Below are 27,891 nucleotides of genomic sequence, written 5' to 3'. Positions count from 1 at the left end.
CCCCGGCTGATCAGGCACTCCCGGTGACAGCGGCTCCAGGCTCAAATCAGGGCCCATTTCATCTCAAGATCTGCTGGGGCTCTGACGCCCACACCTGTCCCGGGACGCGAACACGCTTCTTCCACTTACCGGCTCGCAGCCCCGGACTCTAAGTGCCCGCCGCCGCCGGGGGGCCTCCGCTGGCGCGTCCGTGCTGATGCTGAGAAGGACCGCGGGCCCGGGGCGGCGGCGGAGTGCGGGCCTCCGGCTCCCTAGGCCCGCCACGGGCGGTGCCAGTTCTTACGCGCCCCAAGCCTGCCAACTCTGACTCCCGCCCGGGCTTGGATGGGTCCGCCTGCCCGATAAATGTGGCTGCTGAGGCGGCGGTGGCGGTGGTCGATCCCGCTGCTGCTGAGCTCCAAGTTCCCCTCCGCCCCGGGGCTCTCCTGCCCCACCTCGGGGCTGTCTCCGCCCGCTCCCTACCTTCTGGCCTTGCAGCGTGGCGACCATGGACAAGATTTTAGAGGGCCTGGTGAGTTCTTCGCACCCGCTGCCCCTGAAACGGGTGATTGTGCGGAAGGTGGTGGAGTCGGCTGAGCATTGGCTAGACAAGGCGCAGTGCGAGGCCATGTTTGACCTGACCACTCGGCTCATCCTGGAGGGCCAGGACCCCTTTCAGCGGCAGGTGGGGCACCAGGTGCTGGAGGCCTACGCACGGTACCACCGACCCGAATTCGAGTCCTTCTTCAACAAGACGTTCGTGTTGGGCCTCCTTCAGCAGGGCTACCACTCGCTGGACAGGAAGGACGTAGCCATCCTGGACTACATTCACAACGGCCTGAAGCTCATCATGAGCTGCCCCTCGGTGCTGGACCTCTTCAGCCTTCTGCAGGTGGAGGTGCTACGGATGGTGTGCGAGAGGCCCGAGCCGCAGCTGTGTGCCCGACTGAGCGACCTCCTGACCGACTTCGTGCAGTGCATCCCCAAGGGGAAACTGTCCATCACCTTCTGTCAACAGCTGGTTCGAACGATAGGCCACTTCCAGTGCCAGTCCACCCAGGAGAAAGAGCTGCGGGAGTATGTCTCTCAGGTGACAAAAGTGAGTAACTTGCTGCAGAACATCTGGAAGGCCGAGCCCTCCACCCTGCTGCCTTCCCTGCAAGAAATTTTTGCAAGCATTTCTTCCACAGGTAAGGGTCGTTATCTTCCAAAAAAATTTCTCTTGGAAATTCAGCCTGTCACACACACACACACACACACACACACGCACACACACACGCACCCACACCCACCCACCACCCAGACACACACACACACACACACACACACACACACACACCCCACCCACCCCCCACCCCCCACCCCGTTTGCTTCCCTACCCTGAAAATGTTAATGGAGAGCAAGTCAGTAAATCACCCAGAATTTTATTCCCACCCACTACCCTATTCAGGCTGTCGTTTCTACTGTAAAAAATAGGCCGTGTTTTTATTTTAAAGATTGAGAACGTCGAGGTCTAAGAGCTTTGGCACAAAACAAGTTTCTTAATTAACCAGCTTCTGCTCAAGTTATGAAATGCTTTGAGGATGACAACTACTGTATAAAGCTTCTATTTATTAGTGACTAATGGCGGCGTAATAATGTTTACCATATTATTATTGTACTGTAACCCTATCATTTTGTTATCATGAGTTTTTTTCTGTTTTTTATCCCCCCTTTTTAAATTATATTTCTTTTTAGAGGGGGGGAGAGAGAAAGAGAGGGAGAGTTACATCAGTGTGTGGTTACCTTTCACGCACCGCCCCCCCCCCCCGCACCCCCACTGGGGACTGCGGTTGCAACCCGGACATGTGCCCTAACTGGGAATTGAACTCCCGTCCCTTTGGTTCACAGGTCGCCACTCAGTCCACAGAGCAACACCAACCAGGGCCAATATTCCCATTTTTTAATTTATGGACTGTGCAGTTTGTTTTATTTCCTGGCTTATCCCATTTAACTGTGTTGTTTCTGGATATTGACATTTTCTGTCTACAGTAGTGTTCATGAGAGAGGCTGCGGCTGGAATGAGGGAAGGGAAAGAACAGGAGGACCTCAATAGGTGTTTTTTCACTGGGCTTATAGCCCAAAAACTGCATCCTTAGAAAGCAGGGAGGGGTCAAGTGATTTTTAGCAAGAAAATGCTTTGTCACCCAGGAATTTTACCTGTGCACTTACATTCTTTGTTTGGACTTGAAGCTTCCAGCTCTGGAAGTTGTGAAACAGTAGATCCAAAACCATTTCACTCCCTCTGTATTTGGTACAACCGTTTCTCTCTGGCTGTTGTTGGAAACTGAACTGGTGAAGAAAGTATCCTCCATTATCTTGAGAACCAGAAATAAGAGTAGAGTTTTAACATGCCTCTATGCTTTCTGATAAATTAAGTACATTTATGAAAGAATTACCAACTGTGTATTTTGAGTATCTGAGCTGTTTTGTTTTGTTTTTTTTTAATTGTAATTTTTCTTGTATTGCCAGTGTGGCTAGAACTCTTACATTTCTCCAGAACTTTTTCCAATGAAGCAATAAAGGTGCTCACCTTGGATTTGCTTAATTTTTATATGGTTTACACAAAGTCCCCTCAAAATTCACCTTAATTTCTACTTCTTTAAGAGATTTACAAAAATCTTCATGAGAACAATTTAAAGACTACTGTAATTAATAATTGTAAGTTACTTTGGGGGCTCCGATGTGGGAATTTAAAATACTTTGCACTTCTGCTTTATAAGCGAATATTTTAGCATGACAATGACTTAATACACAGTACAGTAACTTGTGGACCAAATGTGACGATAGTGAACAATAGTTTTTATATTGCAGTAGTGCTGCCTATAGAATGAGCAGTCATTGCTATTCACTCTTGATCTCTACTGTAACATTCCTTTCATGTTAGAGTGTCCGTGAGGTGGGGCACATCAGCTGCTTCCTGAGGAACACCTTTGCTGCAGTTACATGTTTGTTTAGGTGTTTTGGTAATAGTTTGCTCTCAGTACTTCACTAGAACCTTCTTGCTATATCCCTTTTTCTTTTAATTAAAAAAATAGATGCAGCATTTGAACCATCTGTAGCATTGGCAAGCCTTGTGCAGCATATTCCTCTTCAGATGATTACAGTTCTCATCAGGAGCCTTACGACGGATCCAAATGTCAAAGATGCAAGTATGACCCAGGCTCTTTGCAGGTACTTCTTCATGACACTGTAGGTGGTAACTGTAGATTTGGGAGGAGGAGATATTTTGTTGTTTTGTCAATAATGAAAAACTTAAGAGAAATATTTAAAACCGAAATTATGGAATCAAATATATAAAAATGTCTAAATTAATTGGAATAAACTGTTTACCTTACTAGGCTTGACCGGCATCCCAGTAATTCACAAATCCATTTTCATTTCAGCTTCTTTAATTTTTAAAAATGTACATACATTTATACTTACCTTACAGTCAAGAGTTGGTTGGATTATCAACATAGTTTACTAATTTCTTTGCTCATTGTTTCTTACTACCTATTTCTTCCCTCTGGGGCCTTTTTTTTTTCCCCCTAGTTAAATGCATTTTCTCTTTTCTAGTTAAATGCTTTTACTTTTTCTTTTAACTAGGAGCTGTGGGTAATACACTGCTAGTATTTGTCTGTTTAAAACGTTCTTTTCTTCATTATTTTTATTTTCTTCCTTATTATATAGCTAGTCCTGTGACACCATAGTGTTAGGATCGTTTTCTTATTTTTATTTATTTTTCTCTTTATTATCATTGCTTTATCAATTCTCATTTTTAGGTGGTTGAGTTCCAAGTCTTTATGTAAAGTCAACATTGTTCATTACTTTTGAGAAAAATGCTTTTGTCTCCTCCATCTCTCCTTAACGAAACTCCTCCTGTGTCCTGTATAGCAACGACACTTCGTCAGTGTGACTGCAACAGCAGTAAAATTTCTTTCTTTTTGAGATGAATACATCATAAATTATGTTGTCCTCTTAGTAAAATAGGAAGATTTGGAGAATTATAGATTTCACAAGTGACAGCGAAATTAGAAATCAGTTGGTCCGCGACCTTCATTGCCTAGGGAACCATAGCTAACATTTTTGTTTCACACCATAACATTGTAACAATCTTCTTGTTGGTTTGTTGGGGTTTTTTTTTGCCAGCAATGACTTAACTCTTCTCTAAGTCAGCCTGATCTACTCATTTTACCCTTCTGATCAAGAAACTACAGTGACATTCACCACTTACTAAGTCAAGTGCAAATTCTTCATTTTTCAATATTTTCAGGACAGCCATAGTATCCAACTTCTTTGTTTTCAAAATATATTTGGAAAATAATTTGTATTTATTTGTTTCCATGGGAAGTTGGGATCCAATTTTTGTATTCCCTTTCCAATTTAGCTACATGATGCTATTATGTAATCTACCTGGAGCAATTATTCTTACGTTACAAATATAATCAAAAAGAATAGCAATATATGTTTTTACCATGCTCCCACCTCATACTTCCCTATACTTCAAACTTCCCCCACACATAACACTTATGCTTTGCTATCATTTTTGGTAATGCAAGGAAATGCAAATACCATACCAGGACCAGATAAGCAACATTAAAGTATAAAATAGGCCAGGTGTAACTGAAAAATAGGGAATAGGTACACAACCACCTTCCAATAGAGAAAGCTGATCCTCAACTCCAACTTTCTTGTTGCCATAAGGAGGTTTGAGTTAAGCGTTGTCAATGTGACTTTTTAAAAGAAGGCTGAAATCCAAATCAGTTTGGTGGTCTTTCGTAATGTTACCAATTTTTTAGTTTTTTTAAGGTTTTCAAGTTGCTTGTTTTTTGTTTTGGGAGGGAGGTTGGGGTTTGGGAGATTTTGTTTAGCTATAGAAAGAAATGGTTTCATTTACTCAATAAATCAGCCCCTTCTTAGCGCCAAGCACAATGGTGAGTACTGGGATCCAAAGATCAAAGATTAAAGATTAGAAAACAACCAAAGCAACATCACTGCTCTTAAGCTCATGGTCTAATGGAGGAAACAAAGAATGTAAACAACAACTTTCATTAAAATAATAAGAAATTAAATCAGTCTATTAGGGTTAAGTGTCCCTAAAATTCAAATAGCAGCCAATACGCGGTGGGCACGATTACTGTCCTAACCACACAAAGAACTCATCTGCAGTGCCTGAGCCTGAGAGGCCGCGGGCATATGCAAGTTCGGCAGATTGGAGCAGGGCTGCAACGTAATGAGAATGGAGCCAGAGCCACGCAGCGTGCACCAGCAGAGCCTAGTTCACATACTGGTCCTCCTGTTTGTTCATCGTGTGGTTGTTGACACATTCCCGACTTTTCTTACGAATTTGAGGGCGGGAGCCATGGCTTACTCTATTACATCCTCAGTGTTTAACACAGTACCTATTATATAATAGACTCTCGTATTTGTGGCTTCTAATTTGTGTTCTGATTTAAAATTTTCTTGGGGTGGTCAGGAGATTAGATAGACATGGGATAAGGTAAAGAAGCCAGAAATCCAGTTTTTTATGTGAAATTTCCCAATTTTTAGAACATTGGAACAAATAAAACTGAAGGCTGGATCTAGCCCTTAAGTTGCCATCTAAAAGGGAAAATTGATTTTGTCCCAATTTAATATTAAATCTATTTTGTGGCCTTTATACTATTTCCAATTTTAATGTTAAGGTTTCCAAGTTGGATGTTTTGTTCTTGTGTTTATTCGTAGAAAGAAAGGTTTATGTAGCTTCCAAAATGGGATGCTAGAAAGGGGGACATGGGGGACGTGGCTGATGGGGTGGCGCGCAATACTGAAGAGACACGGACAGGCGGAATTTTCTCCCCGCCCACCCTCCCTCTTTACCAACCAGTATCCCCGCTGGCGCCGAGCTACAGGGAGTCCTGGCCTTGGGCCCTGTGCTCTAGAGAGCCCAGTCTGGCTCTGCCCTCCCTGCCTTCACCACGGACAGAGTGCACAGAGCCAAGGACATGCGCTCACATATGTTCCTCTTCTTTCCATGTCCGTATATTTACCCTCAAAAAATGTCATGGTTTTCTTTTAAACAGTTTCTAAAAGACTTACTGGTATTTTTTTTCTTTTTTAATTCAACAATGTTTCCGGTCTTTCCGTGTTAGATCCCCATGGGTAGATTCATACAGATCTCTCTCATCCTTTAAAACTGCTTGCTCCACAGTATCAGTACCATAATACATTTAGACCTTTCCTTATTGAGGGACATTTAGATCGTTTGCCTTTTTTTCCATATCATAAACTGTGCTGCAATGAAGATACTCTTTACACATAAATGCAAGTGTCTCTGCTTTCTGCTCCATGTATGTAAAGTGGCCACAGGCTTTTATCAAAATCGGCCTGATCGTAGTTGGAAGACATGGAACAGCTGTCAGACTACTTTAATCAATAACTTAATAGCTATCATTGTTGGAAGAAGGCCAGAAAAACAAGGGAGAAAAATGTGTGCAGGAAATGGGGGACATACAGATAACTTGCAGTTAACATACATTTGCACTTTGGGGCAGCTCTTAATGTCTAATGGAGCATTTAAATCTTAAGAGCAAAAACCTTAATAAGGATAGTGCTACAGTGTCAATGTAGACAGTTATAACTTAGCTGTAATGGAAATAACCATGTCAATTAGAAGTCAGTCCTTTTAACATATTCATAGCTGCTTTGGGTCTTGTGTTTATGTACTTAGTGTTTATAGTTTACATTTTGTACAATCAAAGTATTTATTTATTGCCACAGTATTAGTACTTGGTGGAAGAGGGGCATTACCATGAGCATTTCCAGTGTTACATATTGGGTTGGCCAAAAAGTTGGTTTCGTTTTTTCCATAAAGTAAAAGACACATTTTTCACTTTCACCAATAACTTTATGGATTGAGATATTTTGAGTAGGTCGTCTCACTCCCGCTTGGTAGCATGTTGATTGTTCCCAATGTCTCGATTTGATACTGTCACCATCAGCCGGTCCACCTGACTGTGGAGCATCATCCAACGAGAAATCTCCAGCACGAAACTTGGCCAGCCACTTCTGATACATCCCATCAGTCATAGCGCCTTCTCCATACACTGCACAGATCTTTTTCTGTGTTTTCAGTTGTGTTTTTACCTTTCTTGAAATAATAAAGTATCATACGCTATAAATGTTGCGTATTTTCTTCCAGCTTCAATGTTAAAATGACTGTACAAAAATTCACCAATTTTGATTTTTTTTTTTAAACATATGCCGATATGACAGCTGTCACAATACAGTCTAACAAAATGGTTTCAAATGAAGTTAAAGACAACCAAGTGCTACTAGAGCCATCTTATGGAAAAAACCAAATGAACTTTTTGGCCAACCCAATATTAACTCACTCTTCACATCAGCCCTATAAAATAAGCGTGTTTACCTGTAATCTACAGATAAGGAAACAGACACAAAGAGGTTAAATAATCTACATAAGTATTTAGGGGCCCCCCAGCTAATAAATAGTGAATTGAGATTTTTCAAACCAAATCACTCTAACTTTAAAATCCTGGTTTGTTTGGTTTTTTGCTACTATTTTAATTATAGAATCCCCAAAATTGGAACACTGATTCAAATAATATGAATATCTGGCCCAGTTGCTTTCCAAACATTGTACCAGTCTTCATGGTGGCTGATGTCTAACGTTAGGGACAACTTCCACCAAACCCATATTACTTTGTCTTTATTCTCATTTAACTGGATTGATATTCAGGAAGAAAAACACGAATGCAAAATGAAGCCTTTACAATAGCTCCACGTAGTGCCCTTTTACATATTTGAAGTTCCCTTTTGTTGTTTAGTAGGATTGTCATAGGGATGGAGAGACCTGTGTCACAATTCAAAATAGTTACTTTTCAATTGCATTTCATATTTTCAGAGGAAATATTTCGGTTTATATCCACATGTCTTAGTTCAGATAGCTACAGTTGAACCACTCCTTAGAGTAAATTTGTCTAATAAATTCTTAAAATGTAGCATAAATTGAAAATTCCATGTGAAATGACAGTTTATCAGGAATTCATTTTATGCGAGAGTCTTATATAAGAAACTCAGCTTATAAGATTGGAAACTCCTTGAGTACAAGCACTTATATTCATTTCTACATCTTGACAGTGCTTTTCACAAGCAAACTCAGTAAATACTGAGTCACAAAGTAAGTTACTATCGTCGGTATCCTATGATTTCTAACTAATCATATAATAATGTTTAAATTTAAATAATGTTTAAAATATCGTCCGCACTGATAGCCCTGTTTTTCTTCAATTTCTCAGAATGATTGACTGGCTGTCCTGGCCGTTGGCCCAGCATGTGGATACATGGGTGATCGCACTCTTGAAAGGACTGGCAGCTGTCCAGAAGTTTACTATTTTGATAGATGTGACTTTACTGAAAATAGAACTGGTAAGTGGGAGTCTATAAATCGATTAGAATGTATAAACTTAGATAATCAGTTTTTTTACCTTTGGGTTTTCCCCTTTAAAACATTTAATTTTGAGTGTGTTCTTGTTTGATTTTGTTGTGGATAATTTGAATAGGCTATAGAGATTAAAAACGCTATTTAAATAGAGGTAACTAAAATAATTTTGCTGTTTTCAAATATCTCATGCGAAAACCTATTTCTCACGTTATCCCCTGAATCCAGTTAATCAGACTTTTATGAAGGTTACCCTGCCACGGCCGCCTTTGACACCATGCTAACCAGTGTTGCCAGACCCAGGAGTGACTTCCCAGGCCTCCTCTCATTGGCCCGCCAGCCGCACCTGACACCCTTGATCACTCCCTCTTGAAACACTCCCCTCACGCAGTTCCCAGGAGCGGATATGACCCTCCTGGTGTGTGTCCTAGTTCGCTGGCATCTCAGCCTCCTGTAGTGGATCTCTCTACGTTTAAAGTGCCTTAGAGTTTCGTCTTTGGTCTACTCTTGTCTCAGCCCATACTTAGTACATCGCTAACTTAATGATTGCCAGCTTTACATTTCTAGTCCATTTTTCTTCCATGAACTCCATATTCATGTACCCCATTGTCTACACCCGGATCTCAAATTCAACGTATCCACAATCTAACCCTTGATTTCCCCCCCAGGCCTGGTCTTCCCGATCTCAAATGGTCACACAGTCCTTCTGCTTGCTTAGGCGAAGAACCTTAAAGCTATCCTTGTCTCTCCTCATTCTCTCTCAACCCGTATCCCACAGATCCTGTTGATTCCAACTTTAAAAAATATCCACAATGCTACCACTTGTAGCCAGCTGCATCGCTGTCACCCTGGTCCAAAGTCGTTGTCATCCCTTGCTATGACAACAGCAGTAGCCTCCCTGCTCCCGCCTGTGGCCTCTGACAAGTGTCACGCAGGTCCTCCGTGAGCTGGGCCACGGCTGCTTCTCTCATCCAGCCTCCCACTGTTAGTGCCTCGGGCTCGTGCTTCCTGTTCTCTGCCCTCCTTGCTGTGACTCCAGCGCCCCAGGGTGGAGGCCTAGGGGCCTGTGGTACTGGGCCTTTGCCCTGCCTGGTACGCTCTTCTCCCAAGGATTTATCAGGCTTACTTCCCTTTCCTCCATTTTTTATAGTCAGATGACGCCTTTTCATGAGGCATGCTTCCGTAGCCTACGTAGGATAGCAGGCCCCTTGGCCACTCCGCGCCCACTAGTTCCCGTATCTGTTTTCACAGCGCCTATGTCCATGTCACTTTTTACTGTCTGTCCCCACCTTCCAGACAGCCAGCCCTGGAAGAGGTTTTTTTTTTGATCCACTGTTGTATCCTCAGTGCCTACAACAGTGCTAAGCAATAGTGGGTGCTCAATAAATATTTGTGGAATGAATTGAATGAATAAAGGACTGGGCAGTTATCATCTGTAAACGTGGTTTGACAGATTTTCATTTGATCAGAAAGGTTAAGGGTTAGTTAAGCCATTATATTCCCTTGATCTCTGTCATATTATTTTCCACCTTTTTCCCTCTCCTAAAGTTTAACAACATTCGTTACGATAGAACCTTCCAGGAAGGGGGATATTCATGTAAATAATTTTCGGCCCTAGGAAAATACCATCGGTTGGGTTAATGGCTTCCTCACAAGCCCAATAGACGCATGTCTTCTCTTTTTGAAGGTTTTTAATCGACTTTGGTTTCCTCTTGTGAGACCTGGTGCTCTTGCGGTTCTTGCCCACACGCTGCTCAGCTTTCAGCACTCTCCGGAGGCGTTCCACTTGGTGAGTCGTGGCATGCGCCTTCTGTGTTGGAAAACCTTGTCTTAAAATTGTAGTTTCACACTGAGTCACATTTTTGTATAGTGAAAAGATTACAGGTTAGTTCCAAGTCTAATTATTTACATGTAGCTTTATGATTTCTTAGAAATGTGAGATGGTGGGATTTCCCTCGACAGAATGTTTTCAGAGTGTTTTAGATCTGCCACGGCCAGCAATTTGAAGTTACTGTGCTACATGAAATGTCACATGTCATTGTCCCAGATAGTTGTCTGTTGCACATGCGAACAGTATAGAAGGAATAAAATAGTCAAAACCACTGCCTGCTTCAGAATTCCAAAAGCATGACAACATCAACCCGGGAGTTAGGGCTTTTCACTCTCTCCCAACGCACATCCTACAAATTCTATTGATTCCTTTAAAATATGCCCAGAACCCCACCACTTTTAACCAGCCACATCACTGGTTTTTATTCGGTGTTAATAATTTGATTATCAGTTACTGCAGGTGAGAAATGACAAAAGGTTATTTTGGGAGCCTGTCCATTTATCGAGGGCATCGCAGGACGGCAGTCACTCGCCTCCCCCAGGGCCTGGCCCTCAGTTTTACAGGACTAGACACTCGCTGTCAGTGCACCCACGACCTAAAACTGTCAGAAGACTGACCCAGCACAAGCAAATTCAGAGGAGACTGACGAAGTCACACAATTCCAATTATCGATTACTAGCTAGAAGTATAACTAGCCTTGGAGAACCATATACTGACAAGGACTGTTCAGTGCCTCATTTCCACTGAAAAAAAACTTGCAGGCTTTGTAGTAAGTAAGCCTTACTGACAAATAACTACGTTACACACGTACACGTCAGTTAGGATGAGTGATTTCTACAGCTAATTGCCCTAAATATTGAGCTTGATCATCAGCCAGTAATCTTATAGCTATGTTAGACAAACAAAACTCAAACTTGAGCTAATATAGCGGGCATACTAGCAAAGTCTCCGAAGAAAAAAAGCCATCACTTATTTGCCCCTGTCTTCAGGCACAGTCATGTGCATGCCATTTGAGAAAGGGTTTATTTTCAAAATTTCCGAGGAGATTCTCTAACTTATCCATTCCAAGGTTTATTACTCTTCACCTGGAGCACATTCCTGATCTGTCGTGGGGAGGAGAAAGTAATCAAGATGACAAATAGTTTCCTTTGAAATATTTGGCTTATTGATGTAAGTAAATATGAAACCATTTTGGGGGGAACAGTTAGATCTGAAATAGAAAATTATGATCTAAATCCTAAAGTAAAGCCTAAAATAAAGACCTAATTACTGCCTACCTACTTGGGTATAGTCTGACCTGCTACTAAACTAAAGTTAACTTGGGCATCTAGTAGAGTCATATGGTAGTCAAATCACCTATAGCTCCAAATAACTCTGCCAAGGACTCAGGTTAGGAGTTCCTAAGTATGAGCAATATTCTGGCATCCCGAGCATCATTATGCATTATATTATATGTTTAGAGTATTTTAGAGCAAGCCAAGATTAATGCTATGTGTGTTATTATGGAACAAGTTGCTTTTTGTAAGTGGAAAAAAATTTAAACAAGTAAAAATATCAAAGATTCTAACTAAATAAATTATGTATATATTCTCAAGTAGTAACTTAAGTCTAATGAATATTACAGTAATGTCTACAAGTACAGGGGTGAGCTAAGTAGGTTTACAGTTTTGAGTACTTGAAACACAGTTTATTCTTGTATTATTATTTATTAGTGTACTATTTTACGTAAGAACTGTAAACATTTTTGACCAATCCCTGTATTTATATTTGCTTATTCAAAAAAAAATAAACTTTCAAGCATTTAGAAGATATAGCCTGCTTGGATGTAATCTGTATGCCTGTGAGGAACTTAGCCTTTTTTCTGTGTCAGTGATAATTTTGACTATACAGGATGCAGTAGTAGACAGCTCTATTGCCTAGTTACAAAGACCAAATTTACACTATAAAAGCTTTTGGAAGATTTGGGATTGTAAATTAAATAATCATTTTTTAAATGCTTTTCTCTTCCATCTTTCCTTTACCTCTGAAGAAAAAAATAAGTTTTTTATTTCTATTTTAGTAAGAGAGTATCTTGATAGATATGCAGCAAAATTATAATTCAGATTTGCTTCGAAATGGAGCAGTAGAGTGAACTCATTAGGAACTGGTAGTTTCATACCTTTGATGAAGATTAAAGAATGTAATGCAAAAGCTAAAATGTGAGACCTCAAGCATATGTGTAAACCAGATAGCAAAAAGGGGATAATGGTGTTAATCTAAGAATATGGTTTTTCTTTTTAGGGAAGGAAAGGGAGTTGATTGAGATATTACCATAGTTGTTGTTAATGCTGTTTGATGATAAGACCGTAGAGCTATAACTTCACTTTCATCACTAGTTAGCAACCAAAAACATGTTCTACAAATAGAATATAAAATATATTTACATATGAAGTGTAAATACAGGGCCCAGTACAAATAACACCCCTTTTTTATTGCAAAGTCATTAGCATGTAATTTTGTGACATAACAATATCACACTCGAGCACACCGTATGACATTTTAGGTGAAATGTTCAAATTGAAACTATAAATTATTACACCCATATTATTACCCTATCAACCGCACTCAAGCAGGCGTTAACTTCTGCTCAACCCTGTATATAGTATCAGATTATATTGGATTGGCCAAAAAGTTCGGTTGGTTTTTTCCATGAGGTGGCTCTAGTAGCTCTTAGTTGACTTTAACTTCATTTGAAACGATTTTGTTAGACTATATTGTGACAACTGTCATGTCAGCATGCATGTTTTAAAAAGCTTATCAAAATTGGTGAATTTTTGTGTAGCCATTTTAATACTGAAGATGGAAGAAAATAAGCAGTATTTTAGGCATATATATGCTTTATTATTTCAAGAAAGGTAAAAACACAACAAAATGCAAAAAAAGAAATTTGTGCAGTGTTATGGAGAAGGTGCTGTGACTGATCAAACGTGTCAAAAGAGGTTTGCAAAGTTTCAGGCTGGAGGTTTCTCACTGGATGACACTCCGCAGTCAGGTAGACCAGATGAAGTCAATAGTGATCAACTCGAGACATTAACTGAAATCAATGTTACACCACGCGAGAGACAGCTGGCATACTCAGAATATCCAAATCAATAAAGTTATTGGTAAATATGGAAAATGTGTCTTTTTATTTTATGGAAAAAACCATATAGACTTTTTGGCCAACGCAATAACTAATAATCAGTTGGAACAAGTACTGTACTAAGGGGAATGAGCCATTTGTACAAAATAGTTTGTTTTTTAATAACCTATTAAATATGTGACTGGTTCTGTATTAACTTTTTAGTCTAATTTTATAATGGAAGGACAGTGTTGTGCTGATAGTGTCCTACAGGTTCATGAGCAATAAGCATTTTAGATTTCCCTTTTATTTTTAATCCCAATTCCTTTAAAATAATAGTTTCTGGTCCTTTTATTTTTAGAGTGGGGAATGGAGGTCATTTTGTAAGAATAACCCTGCTAACATAAGAATTGCCCCTATGCTTATCTAAAAGAAAGGTAATCCTGTAGCCTGAGCTGTAATTTTAGTTACATGCATAAGGTATTTTGAAGACTTTTTTTTTTAAGTAGACTTTAATGTGCAAAGTATGTATAATTCTTTCAAGTGAATGATCTAAATTTCACACTAGATGGAGCTCTTAAGCTAATTCTAGGTTCCCCTTTCAAAAGTTTGTTCCTGTTCAACTGTCTGATAACATAAAAAGCCCTAACATTTTTTGATGGAAGGCATTTTTTAGCATGCAGTGACTAAGGCTCCTATTTTGTACCATATTTGTGTTTTAGATGGAGAGTAAGGGTGAAAAGAGTGAATTATAATCATATGACTTTGAAAATTAGACTTACCTTAATATTCCAGAAATTTTTTACTTCTCAATTTTTTTAGAAAAAGTTTATGGCTGAACAAATAGAAAGGTATTTGCTGATTTTGTAACAATTGAATTTTACTTGTAGGCCAAAGAATTTGTTGCCAGTTTCTATAACTTGAATGTTTTCTTTTCTCTTCAGATTGTTCCTCATATAGTTAATTTGGTTCACTCCTTGAGAAGTGATGGTCTGCCTTCCAGTACAGCATTCTTGGTGCAGTTAACAGAATTGATACACTGTATGATGTATCATTATTCTGGATTTCCGGATCTTTATGAACCTATTCTGGAAGCAATAAAGGTATGGTAATAGTTGTACTGCTATCTGTGGATCTACAGCACATGATGTGAAAGAGGAATGTGGTGAAGCGTATCTTTAAATTTATAAGAGCTATTGCCCTGGCTGGTGTGGTTTAGTGGCTTGAGCGCCAGCCTGCAAACCAAAAGGTCACAGGTTTGATTCCCAGGCAGGGCACATGCCTGGGTTGCCGCCCGTGCAAGAGGCTACCAGCCGATGTTATCTCTTGCACATTGCTGTTTTTCTCCCTCTCTTTCTCCCTCCCTCCCCCTCTCTCTAAAAAGTTAATAAAATCTTTAAAAATATATAAATAAATAAATTTACCACAGTCTTTTGAGGAAATTCGTTAAATGCTACATTAAGTGACTGCATACATCAGAATTGCATCTCAATATCAGAAGTTTTAAAATATGTAAGATGCATCTTAGAATCAAGGAAAGACAATTTAATAAAATATCTGACTTTGGCTTCTTTGCTGTTTTTATTCCATTTTAAGCTATGGACTGTTCATGAATGTCCATATTTCATAGAATCTTTACTTAAATTATTTGTGAACTTGCCTTGTTTTTTAAGTTTGTATACATGTTGGATTTAAAAAGCACTGCTTCTATTTGTCTTGAAGAATGGGTCACAATAAATACACTTTCCTTTCAGTGAACTTACTGTGTAGTCAGGGTGTAACAAAAGAATTGGAGAACTTGCCTCAGCCAGACTCAATCAGAAGTTATTATAAACCAGTTCTATTCATAGTATTTATTTTTGAGATTTGAAATACAATGTAAGGTTTCGTTATCTTCTGTATCTAAAATGAATAAAAAACATTTTCTTTTTACTATATAGTTAGCTAAATCAAATTGATATCTATTGAGCCCAGAACACAACACAGTTCAACAATGAGCACATACCATTGGTATGACATTTGACACTTGCAGAAGTAAATGTCTTAATGTACAGGCACTGTTTAGCAGTTGTTAACCTCTCTCTGTGGTGTCACTGTCCATAGATGAAAGGTAGTGCTGTTGTTAATTGATTGTTATTCTTCAGTGCTTTATGTGTTGAAAATTGTATTGACCGAAATGGGCTCAGAAGAAGCAAGGGTCTGTCTCTGAACCCAGGAAAGCACTTTCTATTAGCTGTCAATAACAGCAACAAAAAATATCAAATTAAAATTCTTTCAGAAACTATTTGTCTTGTAAGGTATAAGTACCCAATGATAATAGCAGTCAAAAAAAGCCGTAATGATTTTATCAGCTGTACTTATTCTCCAGTGCTATACTCTTATTTGAAATCACTCTTATTAAAGTTTTATCTCATATCACAAAGCAAGTAAGAAGAATCTGCATTTTGTAATAGTTTTCAATATGGTTAAACATGAGATTGAGTCTTGTTTCTTGAAGTGAGAGGTCATCAGAGGTCATTGTGCTTATTAGATGCTTTCATTTTTCATCGCTTGTTACTCTGAGATTTTATTTATAAGGGTTAATACTGGGTAAATAGTAATAGTGAGTGAAAAGATTTTTTTTTATTTTCAATACAAAATTTAAAAAGCAAATTTTTAGTTTATTTAATTGTGTGCTAATTTAAGTTCTTATTCTACTGCCTTTGAATAGTACTGCAGTATACTTTCTGACCTCAAAGTTTTTAAAACTCTTTAGTTTTAGGCAAATTTAGTTTGGGAAAATAGGAAATATAAATAGTTCAAATGTGACATGAATTCCTGGTGATTTTTTTTTATTCCTCAGCTTGATAAACTCTACCTTTGAAGGTTTTAATAAATTTTACGAGATAGTTATTTTTGCGTATAGTGTAATTTGATTTTTTGATGACTGGTCAAGTACTGTCAAAACTAAGGAAAAAAGGTTAAGTATAGGGGAAGGATCTTCTTTATGATGTTAACTCACTTAATAACAAAAACAGTTTCTATTTTAAACCTTGTTTTCTTCTTTATGATCTACAGGACTTTCCTAAGCCCAGTGAAGAGAAGATTAAATTGATTCTTAACCAAAGTGCCTGGACTTCTCAATCCAACGCTTTGGCATCTTGCTTGTCTAGACTTTCCGGAAAATCTGAAACTGGGAAAACTGGTCTTATTAACTTAGGAAATACATGTTATATGAACAGTGTTATACAAGCATTGTTTATGGCCACAGAGTAAGTTTAAATTTGAACCTTATTATTTTAATTTTAACTGTAGAAATTAATACATGCTAATGAAATGTATAATGGTAAGACTGTCTTCATATTATTGCTTATAAATGGCAGAAATATTAATATTTTCATATAATTACCTTATATTCAGAAATCAGATTGCTTTTAGTGTTCAGAAACTATTAAAATATTAAATTATATAAATTTTACTTTTATATTTCTATTATGTATTACTTTTGGAATCTTGCAAATTACTCTTAGTATTCGTTAGGGTAACAGAGGGGTTGATTGAGCCTGTGCCAAAGAGTCCGTGCTCTCAAGTACTGATGTGTTATTGTCCTGTAAGATAGTGTACTTTTTTTAACCTGTATATCTTTTGAGGGGGTCCTTTTTGGTTTTTTTCTGCTTGTAGATAATTTGTTGTTTATCAGATCAGTAACTTCTTTGTTGCTGCTAAAGAAATTTAAGCTCTGCTTCCCACCTAAAGTTGATTGATACTAAACAAATGTACAAGCAAATAGGAAATCAGAGCTTGTTAGCTAAGTGAATGTTATCTGGAAAGGTATAAACTTTTCCTAAAGCCAAAACCATGGTTGAATTCTTCTCTTCAATAGCAATAGAGGATTCATGGAATTTAACTAAATGTGTTTACGAGTTCCAAGTCTTTGTAAGTTTTTCTGTCTTCCTAGACGAATCATAAGCTAAAAATGAAGAGTTAGCTTTATTTTATTTCCTGGCCCCCAAATACAGGGTGTGGCAAAAAGTAGGTTAACAGTTGTACCGAAACACAGTTTATTCTTGTATTATTATTTATTACTTATGGTATTATTTTCCATGCATACAACTATAAACCTACTTTTGCCGCACTGTATACTGTCAACATGAAGGTGTTTTTTGTTTGGTTTAGTGGGGGGGGGGGGGGGGGGGGGTTTGTTGGCTTGTATTGTGGGACTTTTTGTTTGTTTGTTTTAAAGATTTTATTTATTTTGTAGGGAGGGGAAGGGAGGGAGGAAGAGAGTGAGAGAAACATCAGTAGGTGAGAGAGACATCAATCTGTTGCCTCTCGAACGCCCCCAACCTGGGGACCTGGCCCACAACCCAGGCATGTGCCCCGACTGGGAATCGAACCAGAGACCTTTCGGTTCAGACGCCAGTGCTCAATCCACTGAGCCACATCAGCCAGGGCTCTTTGTTTGTTTTTAAGAAAATGTCCATGCTCAGACACAAGTGATGCCAGGCGTTACCTGACAGCATCCGCGTCTCACCACCAGAGGCTCCCAGCCCAGCCGCCTTACCTCACAGGCTGGAGAAAGCAGAGGCATTGGTCAGTCCTACCTGGCAACAGCGGCTCAGAGAGCATCTCCTCGTATAGTCCGATAATAGCGTGTTAGAAAAGGCAGTCAGCATATGTTATTTCTTTGGTAATATGTGAATCCTTCATGGTTTTTTTAAAAAATTAAATTTAAAGGTATATAAATTTTTTTTAATAAAAAAATCATATTATTTCCATTCCCAAGATAATTTGTTAAGTTCTATGTGCATTGTTTCAGACTTTTTTTTTTTGTAGTTACAAGATTTTATCCAGCACAAAAACAAATGCAATTTTAAAAAATATTTATAGAGAATCTTACTTAAATATTTTCTAGCTATTTGATTTTACTTTTATCTTTTAATGATTTGTGTGGAGAAATATCCCCACATTAGGTCAATGACAGAACTCTGTCTTTCTCAGTAAAGGGTCTGCCATAATTTTTTTAACCTTACTCCTATTGATGAATATTAGCTTGTCTTGCTCATAATCAATATTTCTCAGTGCATATGCCTATGAGAGGATGTTCTTTGACTAGGACACAAGCCAGATGCTCTCCAGAAAGGCGACAGTATTTGAACTTGTGTATTGATACACGATTGTACCTCTAACCCCATACCTTTAGCGGTACTTAAAGTTTAGCGGTCTTTACAATTTTTGTTAGTCTAGGTGAAGATGTCTGTACTTTTCATTTGCATTTTGCTGACCATTACAGAGTTTTTTTTTAAAAATCTATTCGTTGTTGTTTATTTGTGTTTCTTTTCTAAATAATCTATTCTTTCCTTTGTGCACCTTTCTTTTGGGTCTTTTTCATATTGATTTCAATATACTCTGGTTGATAATCTTTTGTTGCATGCTTTCTTCTAGTCTGTGCAGTTCAGATTTGCAGAATGTTTCACTTGCAATTTTTTATTTTATGTAATCTGATCTGCTACTTTTCATTTATAGTGAGTAATTTGTAGGAAGCCTTCCCTCTCTAAATTTCCCCTTTTTTCTTTTTGAATAATTCCATAGTTCTGTATTTTCCATTTAGACCATTACCCCACCTGGCATTTGCGATGATGTTAAATCTTATCTAAGTCCATTTTTTTCCAAATGGGGACCCGATTGTTCCTATAGTAAGTCTTTCAATCACTCTAACTTTATAGCCTGTTTTAATGACAAGGATCTTTTTATTTCATTCAAATTGGAAAGAATTTCAAAGCTGCTTACTTAGGTTATTAATTAATAATGGAATCCACTGCTGGCTGAGGATCCAGAACATAGGAAGGCACGTGGCAGTACGCACACTACCAGGCCACGTGGTCAGGGCTCGTGGGCTGTTCCTCCCCCTCCCTCCTGCCTGCTCTGCAGGGGTAACTGTGCTGGGAAGGGCCGTCAGGTAGTGAGGCTTCACGCGGAGAAGTTCACAGATCAGTGTCTTTTTTAGCTTTTTAAAAAAATGCATGTGTGTGTACACGTTTATACAAAAATCATATTCTCTTTCAGTTTCAGGAGACAAGTATTATCTTTAAATCTAAATGGGTGCAATTCATTAATGAAAAAATTACAGCATCTTTTTGCCTTTTTGGCTCATACACAGGTGAGTGTAAATGTATGTGGCGTGTATATTAGTATACATAATAAACATGCTAGAGAGAATCTAATTGTTTATAGATACTAAGCAGATTGATTGTCACAGTAATGAACAATTAAAATAATTCTGCGGACCCAAGCACGCGACTGTTACAGGGGATGATACCAGGAGCGTTATATGAAGAGTTAGACCTGGGCTCTGATAGGTGTCGCGTCACTAATTAGCTGTATGACCTTGGGCAAGTCACATCGTCTCTCTAGATCTTAATTCTCATCTGCAGAAAGAGAAGTTATGACTGAAGGTTATCTAAGTCTATTTGTAACTAATTAATCTGCTTTCATGTTTGATAGAGTATAGTAAAGGTTAAGCACGATATAATTTTAAGTAATCTTGATTCAATGTATATTAAGATTTCAGTTATTTGGCTCATGGAGGGAGAATCATTTCCTTGTATTTTCTTTACTGATATCAAAAGAGAGAAGCATACGCACCTCGGATCTTCTTTGAGGCTTCCAGACCTCCATGGTTTACCCCCAGGTCTCAACAGGACTGTTCTGAATACCTCAGGTTTCTGCTAGACAGGTACAAAGTATTTTTAAAGTTATGATCAGAATTGTATTCTTTCATAACAGATTACTTTTACACAATATTGTTTTTAGTTTTAAAAATATATTTCAAATGTTAATTTTTAAAATACCTTACTTGCATTTATTATAATTTTTGTGTTCTTTTATTATTAATTTGGGTCTTTTCCTTTATTTTTCTTTTTAAACTTTTTATTTATTTATTTTTAGAGAGGGGAAGGGAGCGAGAAAGAGGGGGAGAGAAACATCAATGTGTGGTTGTCTCTCTTGCGCCCCCTGCTAGAGACCTGGCCAGCAACCCAGGCATGTGCCCTGACGGGGAATTGAACCGGCAACGCTTTGGTTTGCAGGCCAGCACTCAATCCACTGAGCAACACCAGTCAGGGTTTTTTTTTTCCCCCTTATTTTAGACCAGCTGTTCTCAGACTGGCACAAGGACCCCTAGGGGTTCCCCAAACATTTTGGGGCATCTTTCCTTTCCTAGCTATATATAGTTGGGGCCAGATTGTCAGCATGTACTTTATCCAAAACACCATATCATGTTAGATTGGATGCAGAGCAGATGTGAGAATCTAGCTGTCTTCTGTTAAGGCAGGTAACATGAAGTATGTGCAAATGAAAGATAGTGCCATTCTCCTCGCCAAATGTTTTGGTTTTATGAACTACAACTATTTTTCAGGAACAAATGTTATTTATATTAACAAGTAATGGGTTTATTATTGTTTTTAAATACATATTTTATTCTCAGTTTTTGAGTATAGTAAATATGGATAGCTATAACCACATTAAGTGAAAGCTCTTGGGGTCCTCAGTTATTTTTAAGCGTACAAAAGGGTCCAGACACCATAAAGTGTAATAGCTGGTCCTTTAGGCTGGTGCATAATTGGATGGGTTTGGTATATTTTATTTTCTCCCTACCATTTAGTTAATAAAACCTCTTATCTTCTTGTATCTTCCTGTCTTTGCCTCCCTTCCGTTACGTGAATGACTAGTAAAGTTAATTGAGCTCATCAGGTATAACCTGTCACCCATTCAGCTTAAGGATATGGTAGATCGTTTCTTTGTGCTAGGCTTTCTATGAGTGCCAGGCAGAAAAAGATATATAAGACAGTTAATAAGCATATGTAATTAACTATAATGTAGTAAGTAGTGTAAAATAGTAGTAGGAAGGAAGTGTAATGAAATACAGGGAATTAATAGCCCATAGTGTCTCTTCTCATGTTCTCAAATTGTTTAATATATCTCTTGATTAAAAGAGGAGAAACTTGATGTTAAGTTTAAGCATTGTATTTGATTAAATAATTAGTTAATATAAGTCGCTAATAATTTTTCATAGAAATGACATTTACACTTAAGTGAAGTAGCTGTGCAATGACACCCTCTCCTGCAGGCTCCACGAAGAAGAAAAGGTCCTGAAAGTTCAGTCCTCACACGAGCCCTCTGAAAGCCGGGGGTGCACTGACGCTTCTCTCCAGGAAGTGGCCAGCCAGGCGGCGGGGCTGACAGAGGCCCCCTACGCAAGCGCTAGCGAGAAGACTCTGATAGAGACGATGTTTGGGGGGAAACTACGAACTCACATATGCTGTTTGAACTGCAGGAGCACCTCACAGAAAGTGGAAGCCTTTACAGATCTTTCACTTGCCTTTTGTCCTTCCTCTTCTGTGGACAACTTGTCTTTTCAAGATACAGCATCATCACCCAGCACACAGGAAGCTGGTCCAATGGGAGCCTGTGTGTCTGGTCCTTCGGAAGAATCAGGAGTTTATGATCCAGCCACAGCCGCCTTTGTCTGCGACGCAGCCGTGAATGGAAGGGTGGCAGGCAGTCCTCCCGATAAGTTTTGCTGTACTGAAAACGCTTCTGTCCCTAATGAGTCGAGCAAGAATTTTGTTAATAAAGATGTACCTCAGAAACCAGGAGATGAAACCACACCTTCAGTAACTGACTTACTAAATTATTTCTTGGCTCCAGAGATTCTCACTGGAGACAACCAGTATTATTGTGAAAACTGTGCCTCTCTGCAGAATGCTGAGAAAACTATGCAAATCACGGAGGAGCCTGAATACCTTATTCTGACTCTCCTGCGATTTTCATATGATCAGAAGTATCATGTGAGAAGAAAAATTTTAGACAATGTGTCACTGCCACTGGTTTTGGAGTTGCCAGTTAAAAGAACTACTTCTTTCTCTTCGTTGGCAGAAAGTTGGTCTATAGACGTTGACTTTACTGATATTAGTGAAAACCTAGCTAAAAAGTTAAAGCCTTCCGGGACTGAAGACGATTGCTGCCCCAAACCGGTGCCCTACCTGTTAAGTTCGGTTGTCGTTCACTCTGGTATATCCTCTGAAAGTGGGCATTACTATTCTTATGCTCGAAATATCACAGGTACAGAGTCCTCGTACCAGATGTGCCACCACTCTGAAACTCGGGCACTAGCTTCCTCCCAAGGTCGTTTACTAGAAAGTGGCAGTCCCAGTGCAGTTGTTGAACAGGATTTGGAAAATAAGGAAATGTCAAAAGAATGGTTTTTATTTAATGACAGCAGAGTAACGTTTACTTCATTTCAGTCAGTCCAGAAAATTACGAGTAGATTTCCAAAGGACACAGCTTATGTGCTTTTGTATAGAAAACAGAACAGCATTAATGGTTTAAGTGGTAATAACTCAACCAGTGGACTCTGGGTAAATGGAGACCCGCCTCTACAGAAAGAACTTATGGACGCTATAACAAAAGACAATATACTATATTTACAGGTAGGTTGGAAATATAACCGTCCTCATTTGTGGAAAATATTTAAACAGTTGATAGCCAGTAAAATGAGCATCCTAATTTTGAAATCCAACTTCTGCATCTTCAGGGAATTTACAGAGTAGTAATTCTGAAATTTGAGCCTGGGTTTGTATGAAATGGGTTCAACCTATATAACTAAATTGTCTTACTTGCTAATGTTATGAGTTATGAAAACTCAAGTTAGAAGCAGTAGAGAAGATTTTCCTTGTTTTTAATTACAAAAGATGCAGTTATTATAAAATCACTCCATACAGAAATATAGGAAGTTTAATAAAATGGAAGTATCTTCCCTTTTCCTTTAGTCCCACCCTCCCAAGGAAACAACTGCTAAATTTGGTTTTTATTCCTTCAAGACTTTTGTATAAGTATTTTAAGGGCTATTTATTGACATCAGGTAGACATGATAAAGGACACTAAAAGGTAGAACATGTAAAGAAAGGATATTTGTATTTAAGGATCTGAACAGTAAAACCTTTCATGAGAAAAGGTTTTATGTAAGCTGAATTTATTTATACACTTTTTGCATGGAGTTAGTGATTTTATTACTTTAAAGTTAATAAAGATCTTGCTCAAAGTATTTTTCTTTGAAACCTGTCAAGTTTCTGTTGGTATAAAGGACCAACAGTAAATTATAGGCGAAATTGTGGGTGTATTAATTAGCTAAATCCAAAAGTTTCTAAAACTTTTGCTTGAAAGTCCCAAAACTAATAAGAGATACAGACAGTGTAAGAGAAGAAAAGGGCCACGGTAGTACTGATTTTACTGATTTTTAGAGGGAATTTTTGTCAAAAGTTTTGAAACTTACTGTATTATAAAATACTCAAATAATGACACATTTTAAAGGGAGTATGGAAATGTACTAGAGAGTGACAAAAACAATACAGAAAAAAATTAGAATATTTATTAGAACTGATTCACAAAGATTGTTACAACCAATCAGAAGGCTTATAATCCAGGGAATGGAATGTATTCAACCATGACCTTGCTAGATAGCAAATAAACACTGGATGTTAAGCATCACAATTCTTAAACATTAAAGAGGTAAGTGAGGGTAAGAGAACTAGGCTGAAATAGGAATTTCCTATAGTATAAAATAAGGAAGATATGACCCAGTGTGATTTTGAGTTTTTGGAAATACACAAATTATTTACATAACAGTGATGGGGTGAAATACCAGAGGGAAGACAAGGATTTTGAAAAGATGAGAAAATACTCCTAATTTCTGGGATAGGAATGCCAAAAGCTCTTATAACCGTAACAACTACTTGTATTGCATCCTAGCTCTAAAAGATTTTCTCTATCTTGCCAAGTACCCCATTACATCCTGATTATACAATATTTGAGTATGATGAGCCATTCATTATTGTTGTCCCTATAAAAGGAAAAGTGTTATGTACTTTCATTCAGTTTTTTAATATTGCACAGTTCTAAATTTCATCTTAAGTCTCAGACTGGCAAGTTGTTTAAAGCAAAAAAGATACCACTAAATTAAAATTTAATTTTATTTAATAGTTAGCTACTTAATTTTAACTAATACTTAACAATTTAATTTCAAACAAAAAAAATCTAGCTAGAAATTATATAATAATAGTACCTTGCCAGATGGAACAAAGTAACTGGACTTTTAGCTTAAAAACATAGGATATAGTACAACTGTTGTTATTAATGTTAGCTGTATTTTGAAAGTTCTTCAGGGTGATTATGCCTACAGGTTAAGGCTTATGCTGCCACAGTGGCTTTTAGACCTGGTTGATATGACCTCATTTGAAAGTCACAGACTCTCAGAAAAACGGGGGAATATCTTACGTATTTTCCCGAGGAGTTTATGCCAGTTTTTAGAACCCAGGTTTATTACTTGCCAAATACATTTGCTATTATTTATTCACTTTTTCTCCTTTTGTGGCTAAGTGCATAATAGTGTTCTGTCTAACCTGAGATCATTAATATTTATCAAGTACCTAATGTGTGGCTGGCACGTAGGTGAATCTGACTCCAGATAAAAATTTTTAATGGCCTGATAAAGTTCTGAGTATTACGGTAAGAAGATAGGCTCCATTTTCCTTAGTAGTTTTTGCGATGTTTTACTTAGAAATATTATGAGGAAAAGGAAGAAAGTTTCAGCCTTCTTTCATTATTTACCTTTTACTCTAACCACCCACTTCCAGAATAGCCCCACTTGACACAGAGTAGATAATCCATTGTCATTAACCTTTGAATTCTGCGTCCTCTATATCAGAAAAGAAACCCATTCTTATATGTGTTGAAGAGTGTAACAAGAACTGTAATAGTTCTGTAGAGAAATTTTAGAACTGTGGCTTCAGAGTCCCCTTCTGTAAATTCCTTGTGATGTGGAAGCGAACAGCCTTTAGGATCTGGTGTTCGGCAGGCGCCCGCCGAGACCTGTGCCCTCTCCCTTACTTGCGCCATCTGCGATTATGTGCTTTACTTAGTGAGACTTGGACAAGATTAATGTAGTCAACATTTTTAAAGTTACTAAGATTTGAAGGATGCTATTAAGGATTAAGGCAGTTTTAAAATATGAATATAGGTGATATAGCCACCCATTTTATTTAGGATTTTAACTTTGTTAAAATCAATTTTAATTTTAGGAACAAGAACTGAATGCTCGAGCCCGGGCCCTACAAGCTGCATCTGCCTCCTGTTCATTTCGGCCCAATGGGTTTGATGACAATGACCCTCCAGGAAGCTGCGGGCCAACTGGCGGAGGGGGTGGAGGGGGATTTAATACTGTCAGCAGACTCGTGTTCTGATCCTGCGAGAGTCCAAAATGCACTGGTCACAAAACATCCAATACTATGACTGTTAAAATGTCAGACTGTAATAAGAATCATATCTATCTTTTATTTTTCTTTTCATTAGACCCTTATACTTTTAAGAAAACACACTCAGTGCTTGTTTTTATTTTCTTGACCATACATTTACTAACAAAATGCATCATGGGAAAAAAATCTACCTCTCAAAATTTCATTTGTTTTTGTGGCTAGACATGCTTGACCAAAAAATTTTCTGAGGAAAATATGTACCTGGTCCCTAATTAAGCTGCATTAAATTTAGTAGAGGCATTTAAGTGCTTCTATCCTCAGTTTTACTGAACAAAAAATAGAATTCATTTAGCATCCTTTATAAAAGAATTATGTTAGAGATAAAGGAAATATTGTTTAAAAAGAAAAAAATATTTCCTGTGTAGTTACCCCATTATCAAATGCAAATCTTTGAGAATACTAGAGATGATACAGTCTCCGATGAAGGCAATAACAACGTTGATCAAGCTAGTGTACTTTTCAGGTTTGCTTAGTGCTCCCTTCAGCTTCACTGTATCTGCATTTCAAGGACAAATGTTTTTAAAAGGATTATTTATACATATGTGCTGGACTGATTTTAAAGAAAGGTGCATGACCCTATAGGAGCAACATTTTTACTTAAAAATTGCTAACTTTGTAGTATTTCTAATTGTCTAAGGATTTTAAAATTCTATTTCAGGGAGTCTATCTTCTGTGTGTTTTGAAGGAGGTGAGTTCTGTATGTGCCTTGCAGTACTGTAATTCAAGAATAGTAATCTCTGGCTGCAGAAAAGCTTTTTTAAAATGAAATGTTAGGAAGTAATTTTTTGTGCTAACATTAAAATTATAACTTTTTGAAAGGTATTAGATTTTCCTGAAGTAAAATCTGATGGTTCTAAATCAATGTGTGATAGTTTGTTTTTAACTCTTAGAATTCAGAGGAAATGGACATAGTCAAGTAAAAAAATCTTTTTTGATTTTGTTACTTAATCCTCAAAATATTAAACATTGATCACATATATTTAGAGTTGTACATTTGGGTTTTCTTTTTTCGTTGAAGTAAGGTTTTGCACTATTGCTTCTGTTTCATCATTTCAGATAAAATGTTAAAATGTCGGGTCCTACCCTCCCACGTTTTCTTTTGCCAGCAAACTGAAATAAGCCAATTCTCCCGAGTCTTGATTATGCAGTATTCCAGGCTAAACCCATTGTCCCCCTTTCCTAAAGGTTTTAACTCATCTGGGGCTGTGCATTGTTCTCCACATTGGTTTCATTTATTTTGAAAACATGTTGAGGAAGGAACCTTCTTTGGTGATTTAGGGTTTATCTTTTTCCCAGGCTTTTAACGGGAGCATGTAAAACAGGACTCCCACATTCAGCCGTCTCCAGCTTCTAACCTGTTTCCCGTCACCAGGAAGATGAAGAAAACTGACTGGATTAGTTACTAACTGGAAATTCTTTGCAGAATCAAGTGAGCTTTCTCTCCTATAAATGGATGAACCAGAAGAATTTTTTTTAAGATTATTTATTTATTTTCAGAGAGAAGGAAAGGGAAGGAGAGAGGCAAATATCAATGTGTGGTTGCCTCTCGCATACCCCCTACAGGGAACCTGGTCCACAACTCAGGCATGTGCCCTGATTGGGAATCAAACTGGCGACCCTTTGGTTCACAGGCTGGCCCTCAATCCACCAGGCCACACCTGCCAGGGAAAAACCAGAACTTTTATCGCACTTCCTTTCCTATGGGCTTCCTCTTGTTCTAATGGCAAATTTCTAAGCTACCCCATGTGATCCACAGATTAGATGATGACTTCTAATCAGGTTATATCAGCCTTAGCGTTTACTGAAATTGGTAGTCATTTAATAGTTGATGGATTGGTATTGGGCTCAGCTGCTTCTAGAAATTTCCATAAAAAACAATTAGACCTATACACAGTTTTGTCTATGAATATCAAGTTGTTTATGGATTTTATGTGTTAAGGTAGTATGTACCGAATTATCAAAATGATGAAAAAAGATAAAATTCTTTGTTATGTAGTAATACTGAAACTATTCGACTAACTTCATTCCAATACCAAAGGCTTGAAATTAAAGACCTCTCTTTAAGATTAAAAATATAGTAACATTAATTATTTGCTGAATTTAAAGTATTACACCTATGGAAGACTTGGAACCAAAATAATCAGAAGCTTTATTCAAAAACCCAGCCAAC

General features: G+C 38.0%; 1 protein-coding gene across 2 annotated transcripts; it reads left to right on the top strand.

The window, feature by feature from the left end:
* USP38 (ubiquitin specific peptidase 38) lies at nt 1-26,822 on the top strand. Of its 2 annotated transcripts, XM_054562850.1 has the most exons (10): nt 1-1,169; nt 3,057-3,192; nt 8,298-8,427; nt 10,128-10,229; nt 14,316-14,474; nt 16,429-16,622; nt 19,417-19,510; nt 19,980-20,086; nt 21,479-22,841; nt 25,488-26,822. In XM_054562850.1, the coding sequence occupies exons 1-10, from the start codon at nt 488-490 to the stop codon at nt 25,647-25,649; spliced, it is 3,129 nt and encodes a 1,042-aa protein (XP_054418825.1). In that variant the 5' UTR covers nt 1-487; the 3' UTR covers nt 25,650-26,822. The 2 variants fall into 2 exon arrangements, with proteins under 2 accessions (XP_054418825.1, XP_054418829.1); XM_054562854.1 differs by lacking the exons at nt 1-1,169; nt 3,057-3,192; nt 8,298-8,427; nt 10,128-10,229 and adding an exon at nt 11,382-11,441.
* The last annotated feature ends 1,069 nt before the right edge of the window (nt 26,823-27,891 follow it).

This window comes from Pteronotus mesoamericanus, unplaced genomic scaffold, assembly GCF_021234165.1.
Source record: "Pteronotus mesoamericanus isolate MK-2021 breed Mesoamerican mustached bat unplaced genomic scaffold, CSHL_Meso_final contig_163, whole genome shotgun sequence".
NCBI classification, from domain to species: Eukaryota; Metazoa; Chordata; class Mammalia; order Chiroptera; family Mormoopidae; genus Pteronotus; species Pteronotus mesoamericanus.
The sequence above is the reverse complement of the archived record's forward strand: the minus strand, read 5'-3'. Positions and strand labels throughout refer to the sequence as shown.